The sequence below is a fragment of the Callionymus lyra genome, chromosome 3 (assembly GCF_982586985.1).
Source record: "Callionymus lyra chromosome 3, fCalLyr1.hap1.1, whole genome shotgun sequence".
Lineage (NCBI taxonomy): Eukaryota > Metazoa > Chordata > Actinopteri > Syngnathiformes > Callionymidae > Callionymus > Callionymus lyra.
In genome coordinates, this window is record NC_141820.1 from 16586 (window position 1) to 26380 (window position 9795).

At 36.8% G+C, this 9795-nt stretch overlaps 1 protein-coding gene across 1 annotated transcript; it reads left to right on the top strand.

Moving 5' to 3' along the window:
• Positions 1 to 2908: 2908 nt before the first annotated feature.
• Positions 2909 to 8285, top strand: ntaq1 (N-terminal glutamine amidase 1). Its single transcript, XM_087786091.1, has 7 exons — positions 2909 to 3031; positions 5680 to 5749; positions 5988 to 6087; positions 7139 to 7189; positions 7248 to 7396; positions 7646 to 7770; positions 7825 to 8285. Coding segments are annotated over exons 1-7 (606 nt in total). The 5' UTR covers positions 2909 to 3030; the 3' UTR covers positions 7935 to 8285.
• Positions 8286 to 9795: the final 1510 nt, after the last annotated feature.

A 9795-nucleotide genomic window follows, 5' to 3' on the forward strand; every position in this document is an offset into this window, starting at 1 on the left:
AAGAAACATCTGTGTTTCATGATCTACTGACTCCTTCAAGAAACATCTGTGTTTGATGATCTACTAGCTCCTTCAAGAATCATCTGTGTTTGATGATCTACTGACTCCTTCAAGAAACATCTGTGTTTGATGATCTACTGACTCCTTCAAGAACCATTTGTGTTTGATGATCTACTGACTCCTTCAGGAAACATCTGTGTTTGATGATCTACTGACTCCTTCAAGAACCATTTGTGTTTGATGATCTACTGACTCCTTCATGAAACATCTGTGTTTGATGATCTACTGACTCCTTCAAGAAACATCTGTGTTTGATGATCTACTGACTCCTTCAAGAAACATCTGTGTTTGATGATCTACTGACTCTTTCAAGAAACATCTGTGTTTGATGATCTACTGACTCCTTCAAGAAACATCTGTGTTTGATGATCTACTAGCTCCTTCAAGAAACATCTGTGTTTGATGATCTACTAGCTCCTTCAAGAATCATCTGTGTTTGATGATCTACTGACTCCTTCAAGAAACATCTGTGTTTGATGATCTACTGACTCCTTCAAGAAACATCTGTGTTTGATGATCTACTGACTCCTTCATGAAACATCTGTGTTTGATGATCTACTGACTCCTTCAAGAAACATCTGTGTTTGATGATCTACTGACTCCTTCAAGAAACATCTGTGTTTGATGATCTACTGACTCCTTCAAAAAACATCTGTGTTGGATGATCTACTGACTCCTTCAAGAAACATCTGTGTTTCATGATCTACTGACTCCTTCAAGAAACATCTGTGTTTCATGATCTACTGACTCCTTCATGAAACATTTGTGTTTGATGATCTACTGACTCCTTCAAGAAACATCTGTGTTTGATGATCTACTGACTCCTTCATGAAACATCTGTGTTTGATGATCTACTGACTCATTCGAGAAACATCTGTGTTTGATGATCTACTGACTCCTTCAAGAAACATCTGTGTTTGATGATCTACTGACTCCTTCAAGAAACATCTGTGTTTGATGATTTACTGACTCCTTCAAGAAACATCTGTGTTTGATGATCTACTGACTCCTTCAAGAAACATCTGTGTTTGATGATCTACTGACTCCTTCAAGAAACATCTGTGTTTGATGATCTACTGACTCCTTCAAGAAACATCTGTGTTTGATGATCTACTGACTCCTTCAAGAAACATCTGTGTTTGATGATCTACTGACTCCTTCATGAAACATCTGTGTTTGATGATCTACTGACTCCTTCAAGAAACATCTGTGTTTGAAGATCTACTGACTCCTTCAAGAAACATCTGTGTTTGATGATCTACTGACTCCTTCATGAAACATCTGTGTTTGATGATCTACTGACTCCTTCGAGAAACATCTGTGTTTGATGATCTACTGACTCCTTCGAGAAACATCTGTGTTTGATGATCTAATAATAATAATAATAATAATAATCTCTATTTATATAGAAACATCTGTGTTTCATGATCTACTGACTCCTTCATGAAACATTTGTGTTTGATGATCTACTGACTCCTTCAAGAAACATCTGTGTTTGATGATTTACTGACTCCTTCAAGAAACATCTGTGTTTGAAGATCTACTGACTCCTTCAAGAAACATCTGTGTTTGATGATCTACTGATTCCTTCATGAAACATCTGTGTTTGATGATCTACTGACTTATTCAAGAAACATCTGTGTTTGATGATCTACTGACTCCTTCAAGAAACATCTGTGTTTGATGATCTACTGACTCCTTCAAGAAACATCTGTGTTTCATGATCTACTGATTCCTTCAAGAAACATCTGTGTTTCATGATCTACTGACTCCTTCAAGAAACATCTGTGTTTCATGATCTACTGACTCCTTCAAGAAACATTTGTGTTTGAAGATCTACTGACTCCTTCAAGAAACATCTGTGTTTAATGATCTACTGACTCCTTCAAGAAACATCTGTGTTTGATGATCTACTGACTCCTTCATGAAACATCTGTGTTTCCTGATCTACTGACTCCTTCAAGAAACATCTGTGTTTCATGATCTACTGACTCCTTCAAGAAACATCTGTGTTTGATGATCTACTAGCTCCTTCAAGAATCATCTGTGTTTGATGATCTACTGACTCCTTCAAGAAACATCTGTGTTTGATGATCTACTGACTCTTTCAAGAAACATCTGTGTTTGATGATCTACTGACTCCTTCAAGAAACATCTGTGTTTGATGATCTACTAGCTCCTTCAAGAAACATCTGTGTTTGATGATCTACTAGCTCCTTCAAGAAACATCTGTGTTTGATGATCTACTGACTCCTTCAAGAAACATCTGTGTTTGATGATCTACTGACTCCTTCAAGAAACATCTGTGTTTGATGATCTACTGACTCCTTCAAGAAACATCTGTGTTTGATGATCTACTGACTTCTTCAAGAAACATCTGTGTTTGATGATCTACTGACTCCTTCAAGAAACATCTGTGTTTGATGATCTACTGACTCCTTCAAGAAACATCCCAACACACTTTAATTTGTTCAGGCTTTTCCTTGATTTTATGGAACTCCTGTGTTGTTCTCAGTATTATCTTGATCTTTAAAGTATATATTTAATTGAGTATTATTTTGATTGTTTAAGTTATTTGTGATCTGGTCTGAGAAACATCATCAAATATAAATGACTTATTCTCTGTCCAAACATTTATTTATGATTCCTTTAATAATATGATGTTTGCAAAATACTATTGAAGTAAACTAAGATCTTAGGTTCGTCACGTGTTTTCTTAATCAAACAATGTGTAAATGTTTTAAATCATTGTTGAAATATTTGAAGACTTTCAAACTGCGATCTAGTGAGTCTCGCGCATGCGCAGCCTGGAGGATGTCGTGTTTTGTCCCTGTGAGAGAACCGTAGTGACGTCATCTAATGCGGATACTCCAGGGTGCAGAGATTCTGTACCGAAGAGATATTATATAAATATATATTCATGTTTACATTCATATATGATCCCTCTTTGCTGAGGATTCGCGGAGACTAAGTGAGTAGAAACTCGTTTTTTATGTTCTACAATAAATAAAAATCACCCGAAGGAGATCAATAAAGTTTTGTATCAATAATACATCAGTGAGCGCGTCAGAAAAGTTTAACAGAGAAGAAAATACATTATAGTAAATTAAAGGTTTGAAAATACTGACACATGTTTAATATTGTGCATTATCATCATTTCCACGATGAACAGCCAAGTTAGCATCGAGCTAACCGTGCGCGTCATAATGACGTCATGATCTAACGCTGGATCTCGGACTGACTTTGATTTTTGTGTAACAAGTAAGTCTTGGTTATTATATATTTTATTATATTTCTAGACCAGGTCACAAAACTACTGTTCTTGCTGCTCCTACTCAAGTGCACTTGTATTACATGCTTTACGGTAAACCAGCTGCTCATTCATGGTGTTTGTTATTATTATTTACATTATTATTTACACGTTTGAATGAATCCACGTGTCAAGAAGTACTTTAAGTTCTTTATACACAACAGGGATCCGAGCATGAAAACTGTTATCGTTCAAAGAGACGTTTATCATCAAATGAACATCAATGCATTGTATCAAAATATCACTCCCACTACAGTCTGTGTGGTTTCCATGGCCACGACACACACGCTCTATGTGTAAAACTTTTTTTTTCTTTTTTTTAAATTCAAAATCTACATTTATATTCTGATTAAGGTCCCGGTGTTATTATGTATCAATGCTGGGTTAAGAGAAACTTTCTCAAATACACAATACAGTAGTATTTACATTGTTATGTTGTCGCAGTTCATGACGTATCACACGTCGCAGAAAACTACATCAAAAGCAAAAGACCATATGTTCAAGTACTACGGTAACAAGAATGTTATTTAATTGTTGAATTAACCGTTTAACCTTGTAATGGACTGAAGTGAAAATGTTGAATAAGATTAAATGCATTTTTCATTATTGATGTATTTAAGTACAAGATAGAGCTGATTGTAACACAAGTTGTTGTACTGCAGTATGAACACAATTAAAAGAGTGGTTGTACTGCAGTATGAAAACAATTAAAAGAGTTGTTGTACTGCAGTTTGAAAACAATTAAAAGAGTTGTTGTACTGCAGTATGAACACAATTAAAAGAGTTGTTGTACTGCAGTATGAAAACAATTAAAAGAGTTGTTGTACTGCAGTATGAACACAATTAAAAGAGTTGTTGTACTGCAGTATGAAAACAATTAAAAGAGTTGTTGTACTGCAGTATGAACACAATTAAAATAGTTGTTGTACTGCAGTATGAACACAATTAAAATAGTTGTTGTACTGCAGTATGAAAACAATTAAGAGTTGTTGTACTGCAGTATGAAAACAATTAAAAGAGTTGTTGTACTGCAGTATGAACACAATCAAAAGAGTTGTTGTACTGCAGTATGAACACAATTAAAATAGTTGTTGTACTGCAGTATGAAAACAATTAAAAGAGTTGTTGTACTGCAGTATGAAAACAACTAAAAGAGTTGTTGTACTGCAGTATGAACACAATTAAAAGAGTTGTTGTACTGCAGTATGAAAATAATTAAAAGAGTTGTACTGCAGTATGAACACAATTAAAAGAGTTGTTGTACTGCAGTATGAATACAATTAAAAGAGTTGTTGTACTGCAGTATGAACACAATTAAAAGAGTTGTTGTACTGCAGTATGAAAACAATTAAAAGAGTTGTTGTACTGCAGTATGAACACAATTAAACGAGTTGTTGTACTGCAGTATGAACACAATTAAAAGAGTTGTTGTACTGCAGTATGAAAACAATTAAAAGAGTTGTTGTACTGCAGTATGAACACAATTAAAAGAGTTGTTGTACTGCAGTATGAACACAATTAAAATAGTTGTTGTACTGCAGTATGAACACAATTAAAAGAGTTGTTGTACTGCAGTATGAAAACAATTAAAAGAGTTGTTGTACTGCAGTATGAACACAATTAAAAGAGTTGTTGTACTGCAGTATGAAAACAATTAAAATAGTTGTTGTACTGCAGTATGAAAACAATTAAAAGAGTTGTTGTACTGCAGTATGAACACAATTAAAATAGTTGTTGTACTGCAGTATGAACACAATTAAAAGAGTTGTTGTACTGCAGTATGAACACAATTAAAAGAGTTGTTGTACTGCAGTATGAACACAATTAAAAGAGTTGTACTGCAGTATGAAAACAATTAAAAGAGTTGTTGTACTGCAGTATGAACACAATTAAAAAAGTTGTTGTACTGCAGTATGAACACAATTAAAAGAGTTGTTGTACTGCAGTATGAACACAATTAAAAGAGTTGTTGTACTGCAGTATGAAAACAATTAAAAGAGTTGTTGTACTGCAGTATGAACACAATTAAAATAGTTGTTGTACTGCAGTATGAACACAATTAAAAGAGTTGTTGTACTGCAGTATGAAAACAATTAAAAGAGTTGTTGTACTGCAGTATGAACACAATTAAAATAGTTGTTGTACTGCAGTATGAAAACAATTAAAAGAGTTGTTGTACTGCAGTATGAACACAATTAAAAGAGTTGTTGTACTGCAGTATGAAAACAGTACACACTTTATGTTCAACCAGCTTCTTATTAATGGATCAAATGAACTTTTGTGTCTCAAATTACTTTTTGGACTTTCAGTGACCATGACTTTGGAAGAAAGAAGAATAACCTTGAAACGTGAAGATTGTGTTTACACGAGCTGTTACTGGTGAGTGTGCAACTGTGTTTACCATTTATTCACTCGTTTGTGAAGACATTGTTGTCATTGTGTGTGTAGTAATTGTTGATCAATTCCTGATAACGTGTCTGGTCACAGCAGCAGAAACAAGGATGTTGTCGGAAGAAATTCCTATTTGTGTTTGTGTAGATGAAGACTGACTGAAATAAGCTTCATGGTGTATTGTTGTGTAAATATGTCACTGAGGCGACACATCGTTCTCTTCCAGCGAGGAAAATGTGTGGAAGTTGTGTGACTTTGTGAGGAGTGACGGCAGCGTTCCTCTGAGCCAGCTGTTCGTGGTCTTCATCTCCAACCAGAAGAAAGCGGTGAGAGAAAATGGCCAAGAGACATGTTACCAAATATTAGCACTGTTTGTATATTTTTGACGGAGCAGATTTCGCCACTTTTCCTGTCAACCCATAATAAAGTCATACAAGAACCAAACGTAATGAATGTTTTTCGTGACAAAGAAGAATCTTTTCCAATCACTCTGTGAAAGAATAATCAGAGTCGTAGAAATAACGGGAAACTCAAGAGAGCCTTGACATTATGTCCTTTACTCGTGTAGTTAAACTTTTGACCGCAACTGTATATACATGTTGCTAAAATAGTGTCATCTTTAAATCTTTAGTTATCATTGTAAAAAAGAAAGTGTTGGTAAAATGAACCCAATTTTGGAGAAAATAAAAGTTGACATGGAAAAATGAGCAGCCAAAGGACAAAATGCATTAAATAAGTATATTTTCTTACTTAACAACAATTAAGTCGCATAAAATATATATTTCTAACCAACATTTATTTTACGTTTGCAGTGAAACGTTCTTTCCCCGCCCTGCATGCAACAACAGCGCCACCATGAGGACAATTATAAAGATGAACATTGAAACATTGTGACCAAACAATAGCTGAAAAAAGAAAATCATATTTTAGGTGTGAAGGTTTTGTTGTCAAGTAAGACTACACAGTAAATCAAAGTTTAAGAAATATTTGCTGTGTTTTGTCTTTTAGCTGCTAAATTGTCAACGGTTAGCCAATGTTTTTTATTTAATGCAAGTTTAAGACAGTATTCTAGGCACACATCGCTGGAGCCTGATGAGGCAGCAAAGCAACAAAGACACCACAGTGTGTGTCCGTGTGTGACAGTGTGTGACAGTGTTTGTCAGTGTGTGACAGTGTGTGTCTGTGTGTGACCGTGTGTGACAGTGTGTGACAGTGTGTGACAGTGTGTGTCTGTGTGTGTCAGTGTGTGTCCGTGTGTGACAGTGTGTGTCCGTGTGTGACAGTGTGTGTCCGTGTGTGACAGTCTCAACAATGTTCCTATATTGTTGTGAACATCATCGTCTTCTCTCTCTGAGATAAATAGTTTCTGTGCTGCAGGTGCCACTCTGGCAGCAGAAGTCTGGTTCTGGAGAGGATCCGGTCATCTGGGTGAGTCCAGTTCTCTGGTCACAATCTACTGGACTCATGATGTCATGCTTCCTCTCAGGACTACCATGTGGTGCTCCTGCATCAAAGTCCAGAGTTCGAGCCTCTGATCTATGATCTGGACACTGTCATGTCCTTCCCATGCACCCTTGAGCAATACGCCACCAAAGCCCTGCACTCAGACCATGAACTCAAACCTCAGTTCCACAGGTGACGCTTGGATTTAGTTTTGTTAAACTAAACAGCTGCTGAAATCTTCATATATGATATAAATGTTTAGTATAAATGATACAAATGCAAATAAATGAATATATATATATATATATAATTATTTATAATGATTTTATGAGTTATGAAGTCATTTAGATGGTGAAGTTGGTACAAATTTCAGTTTTCTTCTTCATGATAGTTTACTGTTTATATTGATTGTCCAGATAATTGTGTGTTTGAACCAAACAGGAAATTCCGTGTTGTACCGTCGACCTGCTTTTTGAAGAACTTCTCCTCCGACCGATCACACATGAAGGACGAGTCTGGACGATGGAAGATGCTTCCTCCTCACTATCCAATCATCAGCAGCGCAGGTGAGCAGCTGACACGTACCTGTGTGAAGCTCTGATGGTCCTCTTGCTCCTCAGAGTGTGACATGAACCTGGAGGAGTTCATCAGCATGGAGGCAGGTGTTGGCTGGGGAAGAGTCTTCACTCTGGACAAGTTTCTGCTCAACTTCATGGGAGAACAGACTTGAGGTGCAGTCAGAAGGTCCTCTAAGGACATTTAGTTTGATCATTTGACATCTTCAACATCACAACGGAGTCGACCTTGAACCTGATTCTTTAATCGACTCATGTTGAGACAAAGAATTCCCTCAAATGAAGAGTGAAGTGTCCGAACAGTTTCATCTCATTCAAGAAAAATTCCTACAAACTGAACCATGATGCCACTAACCACGAGGAGAACGGATGGTCTACATAACGGTCAAGATCTGAGCTCTGACCGGACTTGAAAGAGACAGAATCTACAAAATGACCTTGTGAAGAATTGACTGAAACAATACGAATTCAAAGTGACAAAATAAAAGGAGGAAATATGGAAAGAAGTTCTCAGTCATTGACACCATGTTCATCAGTTTGAGGTCAGAGTTAATCATAACAAAGTGATGTGAAGACTCAGTTGATGATGTTGCAGAAAATAATAAACAATAAGTGAATCACAGCATGACGGTAGGAAAAAATCATTTTAGAAGAAACCTGGAGCAGAACCAGACTCAGTGTTGACTCCTGCTGTGAGTGGCTGGGAGGAAGGATGGAGGGGTAGACAGATAGATGGAGAGAAGAGTGAGAGGAAAGAAGAGAGAAGAGTGAGGGAGGATACAGTGGAAAAGAGGAGAGAAGAGTGAGGGAGGATACAGTGGAAAAGAGGAGAGAAGAGTGAGGGAGGATACAGTGAGAGAAAAGAGGAGAGAAGAGTGAGGGAGGATACAGTGAGAGAAAAGAGGAGAGAAGAGTGAGGGAGGATACATTGAGAAAAAGGAAGAGAGAAGAGTGAGGGAGGATACAGTGAGAGAAAAGAAAAGAGAAGAGTGAGGGAGGATACAGTGAGAGAAAAGAAGAGAGAAGAGTGAGGGAGGATACATTGAGAAAAAAGAGAGAAGAGTGAGGGAGGGAGGATACAGTGAGAGAAAGGAGGAGAGAAAAGTGAGGGAGGAGGAAAAATGGAGTGTATAGAGTAGAAAACCTACTGGAGTCAATGTAAAGACAACACAGACTACTGACTCTTTCGAGAAACATCTGTGTTTGATGATCTACTGACTCCTTCGAGAAACATCTGTGTTTGATGATCTACTGACTCCTTCAAGAAACATCTGTGTTTGATGATCTACTGACTCCTTCAAGAAACATCTGTGTTTGATGATCTACTGACTCCTTCAAGAAACATCTGTGTTTGATGATCTACTGACTCCTTCGAGAAACATCTGTGTTTGATGATCTACTGACTCCTTCAAGAAACATCTGTGTTTGATGATCTACTGACTCCTTCAAGAAACATCTGTGTTTGATGATCTACTGACTCCTTCGAGAAACATCTGTGTTTGATGATCTACTGACTCCTTCGAGAAACATCTGTGTTTGATGATCTACTGACTCCTTCAAGAAACATCTGTGTTTGATGATCTACTGACTCCTTCAAGAAACATCTGTGTTTGATGATCTACTGACTCCTTCAAGAAACATCTGTGTTTGATGATCTACTGACTCCTTCAAGAAACATCTGTGTTTGATGATCTACTGACTCCTTCAAGAAACATATTTGTTTGATGATCTACTGACTCCTTCAAGAAACATCTGTGTTTGATGATCTACTGACTCCTTCAAGAAACATATTTGTTTGATGATCTACTGACTCCTTCAAGAAACATCTGTGTTTGATGATCTACTGACTCCTTCAAGAAACATCTGTGTTTAATGATCTACTGACTCCTTCAAGAAACATCTGTGTTTGATGATCTACTGACTCCTTCAAGAAACATCTGTGTTTAATGATCTACTGACTCCTTCAAGAAACATCTGTGTTTGATGATCTACTGACTCCTTCAAGAAACATCTGTG

Bases quoted from the DNA above. Each gene is read 5' to 3' on its own strand.
- ntaq1 (XM_087786091.1), top strand. The intron at 7,397-7,645 runs GTGACGCTTGGA...TGAACCAAACAG, and splicing joins CTCAAACCTCAGTTCCACAG to GAAATTCCGTGTTGTACCGT. The intron at 7,771-7,824 runs GTGAGCAGCTGA...CTTGCTCCTCAG, and splicing joins TCCAATCATCAGCAGCGCAG to AGTGTGACATGAACCTGGAG.